Source organism: Coloeus monedula, assembly GCF_965178545.1.
Source record: "Coloeus monedula genome assembly, chromosome: 3".
In the NCBI taxonomy this organism is placed as follows: domain Eukaryota; kingdom Metazoa; phylum Chordata; class Aves; order Passeriformes; family Corvidae; genus Coloeus; species Coloeus monedula.
This window is the reverse complement of record NC_138783.1, coordinates 44,649,036-44,667,244: the sequence shown is the minus strand read 5'-3', so window position 1 is coordinate 44,667,244 and position 18,209 is coordinate 44,649,036. Positions and strand designations below refer to the sequence as shown.

General features: G+C 42.6%; 1 protein-coding gene across 1 annotated transcript in view; it reads left to right on the top strand.

Annotated features, from left to right (window-relative positions):
- The window catches only part of ARHGAP20 (Rho GTPase activating protein 20), a 57,856-nt gene that overhangs the window by 14,724 nt on the left and 24,923 nt on the right, over positions 1 to 18,209 (top strand). The window contains exon 3 of the mRNA XM_082278090.1: positions 13,086 to 13,256. Coding sequence (XP_082134216.1) covers positions 13,086 to 13,256 — 171 coding nt within the window. The remainder of the gene's footprint in view (positions 1 to 13,085; positions 13,257 to 18,209) is intronic.

Here is an 18,209-nt window from a genome sequence, read left to right as displayed (position 1 = left end):
TTTTTCACAGGGAAGATGAGTAGTTGGTGTTTCAGGCAAAACTCATCGCAGGGAGGAAAGGGATAAAAGTTCATTGCAAGTAAGCAGCTTGTTAGGTGGATATTTCAGTTGTGATATTTTCACTCATTCTTCAGTCATTTCCATGTTGGTGAATAATTTTGCCTGACAGTGTGATCTCTGTGAGGTGCGTTTGGCTGGTGAGGCGATGGAGACGGAGCACAGCCCCCTCGGCCACGCGCCACAGCCGTTTTTACCTGCTGCTGCAGGACGAGGCCCTCATGCAGAGACTCCCCTTCCTCCTCTCCTGTCTGCCCCTGCAGAGGTGGGTGTTGCTCTTGCACAACCCCCAGGCACCATGGTGGCATTTGCTGGAGTGTGGACTGTAGATGGCCTGTCCCTGGCAGAGGCCACCCATGCCAGGCAGAGGAGAGACACCCTGGGCCAGGGCCGCCATGGCCTGGCTGGCCCATGGTGCCACTGCTGGTGGCTCGTGGGGCACTGCTTAGGGTCACCCTGCCATGGGGCACAGCCCTGGGGTGGCGTGGGACAGGTTGTGCCTCGCCCAGGAGTTTGCAGGGCAAAGGCTGTGCTGTGTGCATGTGCTGGTTTCCATGCGTGCCTTCCACATGTGATCAGTGGGAGTTTCCTCTGGAGCAGCTGCACGCCGCCAGCGGGATGAGGGAGGCTCACAACCAGACTGGGAGTTGACATGGACAGGTACCATCCCAGCTGGCTCCAGCTAGTCATCAAAAAGGAGGGAAAATCCTATTCCTAGAGACTCAGTCACCAAAGCAAATGAAAGTTTCTTTGCTTCTGGGTCTAATTCTTAGATTTAATTCAGTCTCAAAACAGCTGATCAGGATTTTTTCCGAGATTTTTTTATTTCATGAAAAGTTTTGATGTTTTAACATTTTATGCTCAATCAGAATTTCTGCTTAAGCAGAATCTCTGTATGAGAACTTCCCTGAATTTCTCCTCTCAGTATGTCATGTTTCCCTATGTAAGGTAAGCATATATGAATTTGTAGAAAAATAGTAAATTTTTTTAATCGCTATTTTGTGTTTAATGCTCTTCCTTTTTAATGGAACTACACATAATTAAAATTACTTGTGATGATATTCTACAAGTTGTCAGTTTCTAGTGTATCTAATTTGTGCTTGATTAAAGCTAATTATAACACTGGAGTATTGCTTTCTTAAACCATGTGTTTGCACAAAAACGTTGCTTTTACATAATAATAGCTGAGTATAAAATTTTATTAACTGTTAACAAGGTGAACTTTCTGAGGCCTCAGATGGCCTTTTAACTCAGAGATTGGCAATCCTGCCCCTCTGCTGTGCTTTTTCTGTTTTGTTTTGTGTGAGTGTATGTGTGCATATGTTTGTTTTTGATAAAACCCATCAGTTCTTCATTTACGACCTACAAACTGGCTTATAGCGATGTTTGTACATCTGGAGATCGAAATGAGCTGCAGCTTTCGGAGATACGCTGCTTTTTTATTAAAAGGAAAGGACTAGAGGTAACAAGAAGGAAGGCTTGGAAGCAGGGTTTTGGAGGGATTGGAGTTTAAATAAGGGATTAATTTTACAATAAAGGACTAATATTTTAACACCAGCGCCTTAAGCCGATTCCCTTTTGGAGAGAGTTGTGGCAGTTTTAACATGAAGACAGTGAGGGGCAGTGCTCATCAGGATGAGTGCAAGGGCTCTGCTTGTCCAGATGTCTCAGGGTCCACATGTGCTCTTGGCTGCAGCCCATTTAAAGGACTTTTTGGATTAGGCCTTGAGGTCTGGCAGAATGCGGCTGTTGTCCAGCCATTGTGTATTGCTGATTTTAGACAATAAAATCTCTGCCAAGTGACAGTCTGGCCAAGCAGTTTGGGCGGCAGCATACCTGAGGAAATCACAGACCAACTCGCTCAGACTGCTTTGTGCTCATTTATCTTGTGTAAACAAGCAGAACAGCTCTAATGATGTGCAGGCTGATGTGCAGCCTCTGGTGCCCTCACCTCTGACAAGGGCCAGCGTTAAACACCAGCTGAACTCTCCTTCAGGCTGATATGGCATTACTTGTGCTGGTCCAGCTGTGTCCTTGTGGTGCACAAAGCTGCTGGTGAGGGGTTTAAATCACATAATGGGAATAACAGTCTGGGTTTAGGTATCTTCTGTGCCCATTCTTACGTGTTTGAGTGCTGGGGGCTAGATCCAATAAAGGATAATAAGCCTCAAGAACAAGACTCTAAACCCATGACAGAAAGACATAATCTCAGAGGCTTCCTGACCTCTCAAGTACCTCTGTTCTTTAGACACTGTTCTGCTGCCCAGAGAGCCTACCAGACTTTTGGAGTTTTGCTTTTGCACATCCCAGTATAGCATAACTGTTGGCAGCACTGAACAGGTAGTTATCATCTTAAGGCGTAGAGATGTGGGCGATCCTCTAACAGTTTTTTTTCCTCAGCTCAGATCACTGGCAGAGCAGGAGCTTCTGACTAACCTGACCGAGTAGCTATGTGAAAAACTCATTGAATAAATAGGTGGGCAGTTAGTTATGGGAGAGCAAACAGGTGCATGTGGCTCCATGCATGTCCATAAGGAATCTGGGTTACTATGCTTGCAATAGCTGGCAGCAGCAGGCATATAATCTCTTCACTGTAAAAGGATAATAGGATTCCTGTGCTGCAGTAGTAGTATCAAAATACAATTTAAAGCCCTGGAGGCAAAGCAAAGCCAGATTTGTTCTTGTTACAGCTGGACAGGTGAAGTGATACTCCTGTGTATGTTGGCACCCATGTTGTTCATCCCTCTTAGAGAAGTGGTCCTTACAAACTGAAGCCAGTATCCTCTCCATCCCACCTAGCCTTGAACACTTCCAGGAATGGGGCATCTGCAACTTCTCTGGACAACCAGTTCCAGTGCCTAACCGCCATCACAGTATAGAGTTCTTCCTAACATCTAATCTAAACTTACCTAGCCGAATACCTTCTTCAATAATGGGAAAATCAGAGCCTAAAGGAGAAGGACTATTGAGCAGTGAAACTTTTAGAGACCATGAGCAGCCTACTGGTATTACCCGTTAAGTGAGTGAGGTGACTGACAGTCAGTAAACCGAGGCAGTCAACTAGAAAATGCCATTTCCTGTTGAAAGGACGTGGTCACACAAGTGCCTTACTCTTGCCCGTCTAAGCTTGTGTGACATACAGCTGGAGATGTTAGGGTTGGCAGAAACATGTAGGCTCACTGACAGCCATTCATGGTGGTCCAGAAGGGACTTCTAAAGATGTCCACACCAGTCTTCTTACCTCATGTGCACATCAGCTTTAAATTACTTGTTTCTGTAGAGATCTGCAGAATGTCTTAGCTATTTTTGGTAACCCAGAATTCCTGGCTGTTATATGACCTGTGCTGAACTCTTGTAATACACTTTACAAGAAGATATATGAAAACCCCTTTTGAATAAAAGCTTCGTTTCATCCATGAGGTAAGTCAAAGTCAATGGAGCTGAGCCAGGCTTTTAAATGTTCCAGTTGTGATTAAGTGGGATTAATTCTCCTAATTGCAATTACTGCTTCTCAAAAAAGTTAAGGTAGGACAAAAACCTTATCCCTTCAGGTTATCCTACTAAATATCTTACTATATAGGGTATATTATAAAATATCCTTTAGTTACCCTACTAAAATGATACTGGATCTTGTAGTAGGACATGGGTGAACCTGAGATCCCAGAGTGCTCCTCTGTATGTCACCTCAGAACGGGTAGGAAGAAGCTTGGTTGGTAGCAGCAAAGGTAGCCTGTGCATCCAGGCTTCTTGTAAGCCACGAGAAGCTCCAAAAAGCCCAGACAATGATGGTGCAGAACTGTAGAACTGGGGTGTTAAGTTTTGGCCTTTTCTTTCCCCTTCGTTCATCCTACTTTTTTTCCTATTTTTTTCTTTATTATCTTTCTTTTTTTCCCCCAAAGTTCACTTTCACTTTTTTTGGTGACTGTTTTTTTTTGGTCCGAACAATGAAATCTGTTTGGGTAGACAGTGCCTGGAATGGCATTTCCCTGGTGCAACTGGGATGAGAGAGTAACTCAAGGTGGTGCTGCTATGTCAGTCAGTAAAAATGAGTGGGAACTGCGTGGTGAACAGAGGATTGATTCTTCCAAAGGCCAGAGAGATTTTATTGACTTCTGCATGTGAATGTGTCCTCTCCCAAACCTCTCCCCTGCTCAGGGAGCCTTAGACCAAAACCCCTTGAACTTGTTGGCTGCTGGCAGAGCTGTATAGCAGGACTGGAGAACACCCACACTGCAAGAGCTTTTCAATAGGATTTAAATAACTTGCCCTAAATTCTTTTCTGGTGGAAATAGGCAAAATATGACAAAAACGTGTGGTGCTAATTTATACCAATAGAGAATTTTGTCCTTGTGTTAAATTTTCAGAGTAAACACCTTGCAGCTGTTTGTTAAAATAAAACAAAAAGCCTTGGAAACAAACCAGACCACAAGTGTGTTTCCTGTCTCCAGCCTCCACACTGTAGTCCATGCTTGCTCTGCAGAGAATATTGTCCTTTTGGCTATGTAAAAATTACTTAAGTGCAGCTTTGTTTTCAGTTAGGCTGCCAAGCTTCCATCCTGAAACGTGTGAGGATTTTGTAATTTTTATTATGTTTAGTAAGGTTTTGACATCATGCAGAGATGATACAAAACAATTTTTAGACTCCTATTATAATTTAAGTTGGAATATTTTTCTCAATATATATTGCCTTAAAATGTGCATGCTGGGTTTTAAAAACAGAGAAGTGATATCCAATTTTATAAATAAAAGTTTTAGTTCTGATTTCTGCCCTAAAACATAAATTTGTGTAATTATCTGAGTAAAACTTGCTCCCCATTTCAATTAATATACATCTTCCTTCCATTGTCCAGGCTTGTGCTTGCCCTGCCAGTGCTGGAGAGTGGGTTGCAGCACATTTTGGTCTGAAGTCTCTGTGACCCTATTGGGACTCACTGCTTGATCTTGGGTATAATTTTCTCAGGTCCAGCTGCTTGCCTGGGTAGAGTGAGGACAGCCCTGTGGTGGAGGCTGTGAACTGAGGCTGATACGTGCTCCAGGTCAGAGGACTCGCTATGAGATCCCCAGGCACAGTCCATTAGGGAAAATGCAGGGGTGAGGGGTGACTGCCCCATATTTGTTCAAGTACATGACTTGTAAAAAAGAAGCTGCAACCAGAAAGAACACTTGTGAAGTAGAATCAGGCATTGTAAAACTTAGTAACTAAAGCTCTTTGAAATACCAATCAGATCTCACTTGTTTCGTGGTACAAAAGCTACTGTACCCGAAACGGTGATGGCCTGGGGGACTTTAAAGGAGTGCTGCAGAAAATAGACTTGCTATTTCTGGAATGCTGCACTGTTTTCACGAAGTGCTGCTTCAACTGCATAAGATTTACCAAAGATAACAGCATGCAAACATGCCCAGCATCCTCAGAACGAAGCTCCCTTGGCATAGCAGGGATCAATTGGCAGCAGATTTTCAGAAATGGGTTGGCAGCCCATGTGATTAAGAGAGTTTTATGCTTGTTTATTAAAGTCCTTTCTATAAATAGTCAGTGTAAGTTTACAACTGCATACTAACTTTGTTCTGGCCCACATCTTACCTACCACCTTCCTGGAAAACACTCCTACCCACCAAGCTGATACTTTTTGTGTTTTCTTTCACCCTCCAAGTATAATTATTACTTATTAGAATAAAGTGCTGTATAAATGTAGATGAAGTGCATATTTGGGATCACGAGGATTTGAAGTGGGCAGATCCTGAGCATGTGGGTGACTTGCCGAGGGCACTGGTTGTGGTTCGGAGGCAGTGACAGGAGCAGTTAGCACCTTTAATAGTGCAGAGGATTTTATATCTCTATCTCTATATATATCTGTAGCTATATATGTCTGCCTGTCTAAGTAGGGCTCTGAGCTGCAGATTGCTCCTTGTGGGTGAGCCTTGTCTGTGTGTTGCCTTGTTCGTGGCAAATGGAGCTGTGAATGCTCATCCCTGAGGCCAGCAGGGCTTTGCATGGTTGTGCTGAACAGGCAGTGGGGATGGAGCAGGCTGGACTGAGCAAGTAATGGGAAATGGGCATGGCTGTTGGCATCCCTGTTTTCAGCTCCTTACTCCATCTGTAGACAGCTTGTAAGTTTGTGTCAAGCCAGAAGCCATCACAAGGACATCTCCAGATAGATAGTGTTATTGTGCAGTACCGTGTTGTATCTCCCTGTTTCTTCCCTTTTCCATCTACAGCTGGTTTGAGGAAATGATTAAGCACCTACACAGGGCTTTGCTTGTTCCTCAGCTGTTGTTCAAAGACAAAGCCCCTTGCTGACAAATTTTGGATGTAGGTCTACAAATGGGTGTAGAGCAGTTGTAGCCTCCTTTCTCTTCCTGGCTGTTCTAGCCTGAGGAGTGACTCCTCAAGCCATATGCTTTAATAAGCTGCCAGCATGATAGAAACTAAATTAATCAGGAGCATGAACAGGACTATCTCCATTTTCCTGGGTTCAGGCCCAAGCACGGGCAGTTGTTTTCAGTGTACAGGAAAAGCTCTTCTTTCTTTCAGTTTTTCACTCCTCACTTTAAGTGTACAGAATGCATTGATCTGTTTTGTGTGATTATTTTGACAAAGTCTGGGATGATTGTGTCAAGTTGGCTAGAATACAGTTCAAGTCACATCCAGATTATCATTTATGATGAAATTCAATTTGTGTTGAAGTCCTGAAATCTTAACATTGCCCTTTGGTGCACTATAAGGAGCGCTGCAAGGTGAGTCAGTACTCACTGCTGAGTTACAGATTTGGTTGGGTTTTTTGTTCCACCTTATCTCACCTTATTTGGCGACCTCTTGCACACCAAATTGGAGCTCTTTGCTTTTGGTTAGTTAAAGAATTGTTCTCACTACCTTATTAAGTTAAGTATCCTGAGTGCAAAACACCCTCTAGCCACACAATATGGGTAATATGTCTGATGTCTTAAAGGATTTCCAGCAGTAAATCATCGTGGCTTCCAAGCTCCAGTTAGCAGGTCCTGCCTCATTAGCAAAAATACAAGAAAGCATCTATTAAGCTGGCACTGAAGTTCCTTCTCACAGGACTTTTTAGGAGCTTAAGGGTCTGAGTAGGAGGCACAGAAAAAAAGTGCAAGCATTGTTACCTGATTTCCAATATAAGCTCTATTAAGAAAGTGGAGGAACATACCTGCTAGATCAGGCTTGCTTTTGGGGGTATCTCTGCTGGTCACAAATGACATGTTTTCCCTGACTGATAATCCATTTTGGCAAAAATCCATAATGTGGGCTGAACTGTAGACATTTCTTATGGTGCAGATAGCTGCTGTTTTCACTAGCCTTGGAAGGATGTGAGTAGCTCTTGCTTCTCTCAGTGGGCTGCTCTAGCCCAAAGCTGTGACTCAGTGATGGTAAAGTAATTGCTTTACTGAGAGATGCTGAAGTTGAAAGTTCATTGGCTTTATTATTCCTAAAAGATAAATTACTTATTCCTTAGAGCCATCCAAAACTGGCCTTTGAGATATACAAAAGCAGTCTGTTGTCTCTGAACACTGCGAGGAGGGTTAGCAGGTGCTCTGCTTGGTGGCCTCTCTAGCCTGTAGCCAAAACAAGGTTAGATTTATGCTCCCAGCTGCAAGCTCTGCACATGTAGGCAGATCCTCTTCAATGTCTTCATAAATGACTTGGACACAGGACTGGAAGGTACCCTTACATCAGTTTGCCAATGACACCAAATTGGGAGGAGCTGTTGACTCCCTGGAAGGCAGAGAGGCCCTGCAGAGAGACTTAGGCAAATTAGAGACATGGTCAATCACCAACTGTATGAAGTTTATAAACAAGGGCAAGTGCTGGATTCTGCACCTGGGATGGGGTAGCCCTGGATGTGTGGACTGACTGGGGAGTGAGAGGCTGGAAAGCAGCCCTGGGGAAGAGGATCTGGGGGTCCTGATCAATGACAAGTTGAATATGAGTCAGCAGTGCCCTGGCAGCCAGGAGGGCCCAGTGTGTCCTGGGGTGCATCAAAAGCAGTGTGGTCGAGGAAGGGGATTGTCTCCCTCAACTCCACTCTGATGAGACCCCACCTGGAGTTCTGTGTTCTGGGGTCTCCAGCACAGAAAGGACATGAACCTATTGGAGCAGGGAGAGGAAAGATTACTAGGATAGAACATCTCTCCTAAGAGGAAGGGCTGAGAGAATTGGAACTGTTCAGCCTGGAGAAGAGCTCTGGAGAGACCTTAGAACAGCCTTCCAGTACCTAAAGGTGGCCTCTAAGAAAGGTTTCCTTGAGAGGTGTTAAGATACCCCATGCCTAGGAAGATTCAAGGTCAGGTTGGTCAGGGCTCTGAGCAGCCTGATGTAGTGGAAGGTGTCCCTGCTCATTGCAGGGGTGTTGGACTAGATGACCTTTAAAGGTCCCTTCCAACTCAAGCTATTCTGTAGGTCTATGGTTGAATGATTCTCGTGGGTCCCTTCCACCTCAGGATATTCCATGTTTCTATGCTTGATTGTATGAAAACTGGAAAGAGCCTCTGGTCCTTACTTGAGCTTCAGCAGCAGTGGAGGCCTGCAGGATTTATACCTACAGTACATATTTGTGAAATGAGTGTAGGCCAGGTTGTTCGCTGTAAGAGGAATTTGGAAAGGTATTACGTACATGTTTGACAGACCAAGTGCAGCCTCACACTTGGCTGGGTTGGTTCAGCTTTCAGCCTTTTGAATAGTTGTCATTTCACTGCTCTGTAATGAAAAGGGGAATTTCTCACCTACCTCTTTAGAAGGACTTCAGAGGTTAAAAAGAGAAATGGCATTTTATTTCAATAGGTATCAGTTGTGCGGAGAGCACTGGTGCTGCATCATAAGAAGAAGTGGACTTCTGTGGCTGCAGAGAGCGCATCAGTGAAGAGAAGTTCTGGCAGAGAACAACAGCCAAAACAATGGAGTGAGGTTTAGGATGGAGCATGAGCAGTCTGTGAGAGGGATGTCATGTAGCTGAGATACCTGCAGCAGCTCATTCCAGCTTAGCTACCTAGGAACAGGTTGTTCCCCTGAGGCATCTTAGAGCTTAATCTAAATCAATGAAAGGCTGAAGTCAGCATCAACTGAAATCAGGGGAAGCTTCCTATTGGCATAAATGACATCTGGATCATGGAATTAGTAACCACTTAACATGGACTGTTAAGATCTCCTTCAAAAAGTATAATTTCTTTCATTGTTTTCACTACAAACAGAGAATAAAGCTGACATCTCCATTAACACCAAGAATAAACATTTAGTGGGTAATACCGTTCAGGTATCGGTTTTATTGGAAACCGCAAGGAAGCTCTTCAGGGGGAAGAAGTATTTTTTGTGTTTCTGTGGTTTCTGGTAAATACAGGATCAATGAAATGAGCTCTGACATTTCCTTTCACACTGAATGCAGCTGAGATACGTTTTCCAGTATTTGGCTGCTACTGTAGATTTTGCCCTCATATGTTTCACTTACAAAATTGAAGTGTTTTTTTTTAAATCATAGTGTCTTTTGAATAGGCACAAAATGCCTATTTTGATTAATTTGAAAAATAAGAGGTATAAAAATTTATGTTCTGGAAACACCCAGAGAAAAGTCTTCAATTATCTTTCTAATAATTTCATCCAGCACAGTGATTTTAGTCTTTTCCTGAATAGCTTAAGAATATCTCTGTAGATATCCTCAAATTACAAGATGTTCTCCTTAGTTAAAATCCCACATGAAAATTTCTGACCCCCAAAATAGTACTTTTAGAAAAAAAAGTCCACTTAAGACTAGAGTTTTTTAATGGCAATGCCATCAAAACATCATTGTCAGCCTTGCTTCCTCACAAAGTGGAACATGACTGATTGTTGGCTCTACAGGATCCCCATCTAACCCCATCTTTCAGGAATCAGTTCACAGTTCCTTCTTAACAAACCTTGATGACAGCCTTTTTTTCTGCCAGAATGGAAGGATGTTACTGTGTGGGATTTTTACATGTGTTAATCATAAAGTGATGTTTAGGGAAACACAGGGAAGGCAGAGAGAGCCCTACATCACTGACTTTTATTTTTTATTTGTAGCAGAAACCATGTTGACCTGAGTTTTGCCTAATTTTATTGAAAAGAATTTTCAAAGAAACAGTATTTACATACTTAGCACTTTTTCAAAATTAGACCCATCTAATGGCCAGAAAAATCATTGAGCCATTAAAAACTGAACTGCAAAAATACCTCTCTCATATAAATCCCTGTGCCTGAGGATATTGCTGATCTGCATTTTCTTCAATGTAACAACACTTTGGTTTCATTCATGTCTTGTAACAATGGAACATTAATTGAGAGGATCAAACGCCTGCTTTCCAAAAGACGTTTTTTGTCACTGCTGACATGAATTTCCTCCATGTTCCTTGTTCCTGGGGCGTTAGAAGATTCTGGCTGAATTAATGGCTTTGATTTTTTTTCCACTTTGAAGAAAATATTGGCACTTTTTTTTTTTTTTTAATAAGGCTTATCAGGTAAGGTCTAATATTAGCATATGTAAGGTGCTTATTAGAGTTCAGATGACAGATGTGCTTGAAAGGCACTGGCTCAAAAGGCAGTTCAATTTGCTTGACCCTGCTGGCATTACTAAATCTACTGCACCTTCATTTGTGTGCCAACATGACAAAGATTTTGCTTAGTTTAATTTGAGAGGCTCCTGGGCTTATGAATCACGATGTAGAAAATGTACAAATAGGAATAATCAAACAGAATTGCCTATATGGAGACACAAAAGCCAGAGCCTGTAATTGTAAGAATGCTTCTGCTGATTTGATTACAGCAGCGTAACGTGAAAAGGGTTTTCTTCACAATTGTTGTTACTGGGTTCAAATACAGACGAGCATATCCCTGATTTAATCTTTGCGGTAAAGACCATGCATGGCTTTCACACAGGTGGACTCATCAGCATTCCTGAATTCTGTTTAAGTCTCTGTGCCAAGTGCTGCTAGGGAGTTAATGAAATGGAGTCCCAGTTACCTAGCACTTGTTAATGAACTGGTGAGGTGGCAATTTCTAGTTGAGTGACAGGACAGGAGAGGTGCTTGTTGTTCCCCTGGCTCCTGTTGCTGGCCACACAGTGTGTATCCCTGTTATGCTGGACCAAACTCCTCCCTCTGCTTTAACCTCCACACTCCTGGACACCTCTTCTGCTTAGGAATGATCAAATGACTTAGGTTTGCATTATTCATTCTCCAAGTCATTCCTCTTCTTTCTCTCTTACCTGAAGGGGTAGGTAATGAACGACAAGATTAAGACACAGTTTAAGACAAAATAAGTTGAGGAATTCTTTTAAAAACTCAAGACTCTCAGCCGGAAAGGGGAATCCAAGGCCAAACAAGGCTCTCCCCAGCAGATAAAGATCCTCGCCAGCTCCTTACACATCAGTGAAAGTGTATCCTGCTAATGTAGGCCAATCTTAGAGCTTATCCTTTCTCTCCCAGCTGTCAGGATTTCCTAAATAATTTCCGGCATAATCCAGCCACAAGTATCCAGGAGGGGAGGGTCATGAGTCATCCATGCTCTAAGAGAGGTAGAAGAAGGTGTATGACCTTTGAAGGTTTCCTCTGCTTGCTCTTGTTTTCTTTCATTTCCCTCCCATTTGTTTTGTGACTTTCACTGTATAAGCTCCATTTCTTCTCCCAAAAAAGTCATTAGGTGTTTGTCATCCATTCCAGTGGGACCAGGAATAAACTGGAGTTGCAAAGCTGTTCACTTCAGCCTGCCCTTGCCAGGCTGATCCTGACAAGTGCTAGCTTAATTTTTTTTAACAAGAAGAAAATAAGTAAATACATTTGAATAAAAATTGAACGGATTCATTTGGCCAGAGGGAAATGATGCATTTGGAGGCATCTCTTGGGAAAGCCAGTAATTGAAAAGTTGGATTTTAAAATCATGAGTAAAGATACTGATGGTTCCTGGATTTAATCCAGAAATTCATTATTTAAGGTACACCAGGGTATAGCAGACCTAGGTTCAATTCTCTCAGCTTTGTGTGAGAGCTTGAGGCCATGCCTCTGGCTTTCCAAGGGAGAGCCTCACCTGCTACAAGCTTCCAGGGAACCCTAAAGAAGGAGTGTTGTCCTCTCAGACACTCACATTCTTTTGATTTGGCTTCATATAAATGGTCGTTTGTTAGAGCAAGGCTCAGAAAGTAGGGATATCCTGTCTGGGTGAGTAAGCTGACCATCATGCTAGAGAAAACCTATTTCTGCTTCAATAACTATTCAGCTACTTTATGTAGAACAGGTCGATCAGGAGAATTTGCAAGAACCATGTCTCCACCTTGGGCTGCAATACCTCCTTAGAAAAGATCACTTAGAAAAGTGTCTTCTAGGAGAAAGCCTGATATTTCCCCCACAGAGTTGGGTTTGGATTACCCAGCAGTGTCAGATGAGCATAGTTGTGCTCCAGCCACACAACCAAACCCTGCAGCAGGAGCTTAATTCACTGCTTGTGGGTTGGGTACTGGGAGAGAGAAAGGCTGAGCAGCCTTCTCAAGTTGCGTCTAGTGCATGGTGTGTCTCTAGCAAGGTTCAGTTACACCTCATATTTGTCCTTGGTTCTGAATAATTTCTATAAATGGCTTTTAACCCTGAGTATGAGTCCTATTCTGATGGAGGTGGTTGTGCAGTTATCTATTCATCACGCATATGTGTCCTCTCTCTTTTTGGAGAGCCTACAGGAGATGAAATATTTTCTCTAAGACTTCAATACAAAGGGAAGCAAATACAAGTAGCTAAAATGGGGAGGGCTCTGTCTAAATTATTGTCCTTTGCTAAATGCGACCCATGCCAAATGCTACAGCTTGGGCTGTAAAAGATTCAGTGAGGATAGTCCCTAACAGATTTTGTGTCAGAATCTGACTGCTGAATTACCCTATAAGTCCCTCTCACCTTTCACTGAAATGTGGTCAAATAAATTACTTTTTGGCAGCAGCTGTGGGAAGTCACTGCCTGGTTCTCACTCCCAGGCGAGTAGCTGATTTGCTTTCCTTTACTCTGTTTATTTTATGTCTCTGCAGGGAAGGCTGCTTGTCCCCCATCAGCCCAGAGGCATGGCCCCTTGTGCAGTCTTTCATATGCCACAACCGAACGTTCATCCTGGATGGCCACGTGCAGCTGAAGACGAGTCTGCAAACCCAGGAGCGACACCTTTTCCTCTTCACAGACCTTCTGGTTGTTGCCAAGTCCAAGTGAGTATGGCCCCTCAGGTGCTGCTCCTGCAGAGCAGACCTTTTCTTCAGTAGAACATATACTGGATTTTCAGAATGCTTTTTAAGTAGCAAATCTTCCCTAAATCATAAGGAAACGTTTTATTTTCACCTCTCCAGGCATCTTTGAAAACCTCATAGCCATAGAGGAATTTCAGGATGCAGAATTTTATGGAAATATCAGATAATCTTTGATATATTTCATGTTTTGTGTCATCTTCTCCACTTTGGGAGCGCAGTGTCACAAAAGACTCATTGGCACTCAACTGTGTCCAATGTGCTACCTTCAACATCTTGTTTTAGACAGGTCCTCTTCAGTCCTGTGGGGTTTGGATAACACCAGTGCTTGTGCTGTAGGGGGGTTAGAGGTCTTAATCCTTAACCTGGAAGCTGCTTTGATACACACCAAGGATGAGCAGCCGTATAAAAATAGAGATTGCAGGCGGCACTGCAGTGTCTGTCTCTGTAGGTTGTCCTGTGCCAGAAGGAGCACGGGGAAGGGGAAGCGATGCTGAGCAGTCTGGGTAGTGTTCATGTGTAATCAGGCTTGCTGTTGAGCTCTGATTATTCACTGTACCATTCACAATTAAATCACATTTACAAGCTGTGTCTAGCATGCCAGCTTCATGCGGCATTTGTGGTTTAAGGCAATTTTAGAGGGTGCTTTCACTTGTTGTTATGGCTTGTGGAGAAGTAATAATAAAAAATCCTGATGTAGCTTCACTCTCTCTTAGGCACTGTGTTGTGGTTTCACAGGGTGGGCAATCTCAGCATGAGTCCTGGGCTTTTCCAATGTGTTGTTTCGCTTAAGCAATTGTTTCAGGGGCTTCTGGGAAAAGCCAGAAGAAATCTGTGTTTCCTGTAGAAATCTGAGCTGTGTCTGTTTGAATCACACATAGTAAACATAACCCCCCTAGCTGAACTCCCTCACTTGATGTGGTGTGACAACACAGAGGATATTTTACACAAAACATGTTCTGCTATGGGTGGGTGGTGAGCATAAGGATATTTAGGGGAAATCTTGGTATTCTACCAGCAGTAGCAGAAACAGCATTGTTACTGTGTTGATTTTTGTTTGTTGCTTGTTGAGGGTGGAATTCACCTCACCTAATTTCAGCTGTAAAGTGAAATATTTGTAACTTACCTAGGTTTCTAGATTGCTCTTACAGTCAGTGAGGCAAAACCAGCTCCTTACTGTGGCAAACTCACCTGTGCTGAAAGAGCATTGATAATGGGTGAGGGGAGTCATACTCTTGGGGGTCTCTCACTCTGTCCACTAGCTTTCCAGTGGGCATAGTCCACTATCTCAGCTCCTAAATTGTAGAAGAGTACAGTCAGGAGGGATACAGCCCCCTCTCCCTGGTCAGCCTGCTGAGCAGAAGCTGTGTTACAGACCCAGGCTGAGCTGCACATTACTGCAGGTTTGGCTGGGTCCCAGCGGGACTATTTGCATAGGAAAGCACTAGTTGGTGTAACCACACAAAACTCTGGTCCCCAGGGAGTAATAACAGCTCTTACAGCATGTGATTTAATGTGGGGAAGAGATACAATGTTTAAAAAAGGTGCTAGAGGACAATTTGTGCTTTTGCATGTGAAAAAGGTGGGGAGGGAGCAAGTCTTTGCTAGAAATGGTAAAAATAGTATTTTGAGTGATTTTACTTCATGTATTTTGAAGAACTAATTGGGATGTTCTCTCTACAGCTGCCCTGTCAGCAATTAAAACATCAGAGCTGTCACTAATGAATACTACTTAAAAATCAGCATTTTTGAAGCTGTCTCACACTAAAATGCCAATGCCAATTCCTAGAAGGAAAACCCGAGTGTGTGTATTGCTATGTGGCCGTGACTGTGGATTGCTATTGACTTTTTAATAGCAGGTACAGAGTGAAAGCAGTAAGACTAGGACAGAATTAATGATACAGTTGAATCTTACTTAACTTCAGAATTATTCCTTGTGAATAATTCTGTCTTAAGTAGTTTTTTTGTTTTGGGCATGTGAACCCCTCAGGTATCTTCGGTACAGCTGGGCCCCGTGCGGGTGTGAGCTCAGCTGCAGGTGACCAGTCACTGTACAAATGGAGCTCATGTACAATCAGGCTTTGTATGATCAGCAAATGGGTACAAGTTTTTCCTAAAGAGAACAAGTGTCTTGTGTCCTCTGAGCTTGCTGAGTAAACTGCTTGTGCAGCACCGAACTCCTGCTTAAAGGCAAAAAATTGGCATTGCTCCCATTGAAATTTGCGAGGGTGAGTTGTCTCCACAACTGGTCCATCTATGGCTTTGGACAAGGGGCCTGTAGGTTCATTTTTTTTGCTACTTTCTAATAATTTCTGCAATACAAACTCTTATGGTTTCCTATGATGCATTATACCAGTTCATAAAAAATAAGAATGATACTCACATGCTGTGCTCCTCTGCTACCCTGTCCTTCACTACCTTCATGTGAGGATTAAGTCAAAAATGTATTGATTGAAAGAGTTTTTCTCACTAAACCAAAGCTAATTATGTAAAATGTTATACTCTTTTTTATATATTGATTAGATTTCTTACAGAGAGTGTATGTTTTTATTTGGCAGAGTAAACATTTCAAGGATCTGTCAGTTTAATGATGAAGGTGTCTCGTAAGTTTTTGTGTGGGGGACACAGAGAATTGGTTTCCTTTTTCTCCTTTGTGATGTGCAGCTGTGTACATACACGAGCCTTTTAAGGGTATTTTCCCAACGTGACATAGAAATTAAGGGTTGAGTGCATACATGGAATTACGGTAGCAGTCTCACAGTAGATCCATAAATGCTTTTGTCAGAGGGTTCAGTTAAGGAGATTAGCAAATCTAGAAAGAAATTAATCTTCCATTTATTATTGCCTGCAAGGTATCCAATTGTAAGCAAAAGGAACTCTGTGTACTCTGCAGTGGTGGCATAACTTGGGCTGTGTCAATATCTACAGCATTGGTGTTCATGATTTTTCTGTTCATTTCAGTGGATTTGGGATCTGCCTGATATTTACAGTAACATTTGCTAGGGGACTTCCTTAAAAAATGTATAATACTCATTAGATTGTTACTGTACCCATTTTTTAAATGTTATGTCATGCTGCTTCCTTAGTCAGCAATGATATATTAGTTTCTAAAGGTAATGCTTTGGCACTTAGATAGAAGACCTACGTTTCACAAATGCTGAGAAGACATGGGTTGCATGAAGGACATGGCAGATAGGGATAAAATTATACTTCAAGCTCTCTAGATGTTAATGGAGGCTACTGTTTCAGTGCCTCTGGAAACCAGGCCACTTGAATACTGATAATAGCTGAAAGCTGTGGCCAGGCATGGCAAACAGGGTAAGAATATACATCAAGCATGACTGGAGAACATCCTTGTGTTTCTGCCAACACCCTGCTGACACCCGCTACTGGCACTGTAGGGGTCTGGCTTTATGGACTGTAAATGTTTAAAAAATGAAACAGCATGTAGAATATTCACTGTACTGGGTAATGGCAAAAAGAAGTTGAGGAGAAAGGGAGGGTCAACAGATTGATTGGGTGGAGTCATAACAGACATCCACTTATTAACATCTACATTAGTATTCACAGCTGTATTTTTTTGTAAATCTACATCTTTCACAATTCATTCCATGGTCAGTCAGAATACAGTTATTTTTGTATTCTTGACAGATCTTACTTGTTGCATCATAAACTGATTTGCTAACAAGCATGTTGAAATGTGCTCCTGTATTTTAAGTTTCTCTTTGACTGGGTAGCAAAACGTAATAAAGAGAGGTGAAATGTTCAGCTGATCAGGAGACCGTGTAGTCTTAGGTTTGATATGCACTGATGGTTCTTTCTTGACCTTCCTCTGAATTTGCTGCACTATCCCACCACAGCTGTTAGCACAATGTCAGCTGGAAACCTCAGACCAGCCAGGTTCGTCTATGTCCTCTCTAAAGCCACAAGGTTCAAGTGCTTTCATGTTTCAGACTGTATAGTTCAGTCTGTCCTAAATCAAATATCTTTTAAATGAGACTAATCTCAGAGAAAGTAGTCCATGTGTACCAAAGCTCTAAGAAACAGCTTACCTGGCATGTTTATTCATGGCGCACTAATCATGGTGCCCAGCACTGTCCCCATCCACATTTGCAATACGCCGGTGAGCTGACATGATTTTGGTTTCAGGGAGGGGACATGTTTCCTCCAGCCTTTCCCTTTTGGCCCGGGAGAACCATAGCTCAGGTAATTCAGTCTGCAAGGCTTGAAGCAAGTCGCTGTTGCAGTGCTACAGAGCTGGATTGACTTTGGGAGTTTTTACTTGTTTCTCATGTAGCGCTAGCACTCACTAATCCTACAAAGGAAGGAGACTTATAAAGAGAAATCTATTAGAAGAAAAGAGTTGAAGTTAAAATGTGAAATTCTGTACATTTGAGCTTTACTCAATTGTTTAGGAGCATAAAACACAGGAAGGGCCAAATTTTTAAAAACTGGGAAAATTATGTATCTTTCTTGTAGATGAGTAAATATTTTGAGAATGCACAAGGTCCTGGCTTATTCTGCCAGTGATGTGGTCCTAAACCTACCATGTTGAAAGTTTGTGAAGGCTGTGTGGTGACCTGTGCAGTAGTTAACACAAATGGCAATTTTCTGCTTGTTCTTTGTTCAGGTTTGCTTCATTTGCTCTGGCCCAGTTGTCACTACTAAATTCATCATAATTTTTTGACCCTGGGGCTAAGCAATAGAACTGTATTGTGAACTCCTCAATGGCATTAAAGTCACTGAAAGAAGAGTCAAATACAAGTGGCAATCTTTGCCTCATGGTGAGATTTGGAGGGGGACTCTAGACATGGACAGATTCCCCCGAGAAGGGGGATGTCCAGGGATGCCACAAGCAATCTGTTTATCCCACAAATAAGAGATTTGTTGATCCCATTTAAATGAAAAAGTGTTATG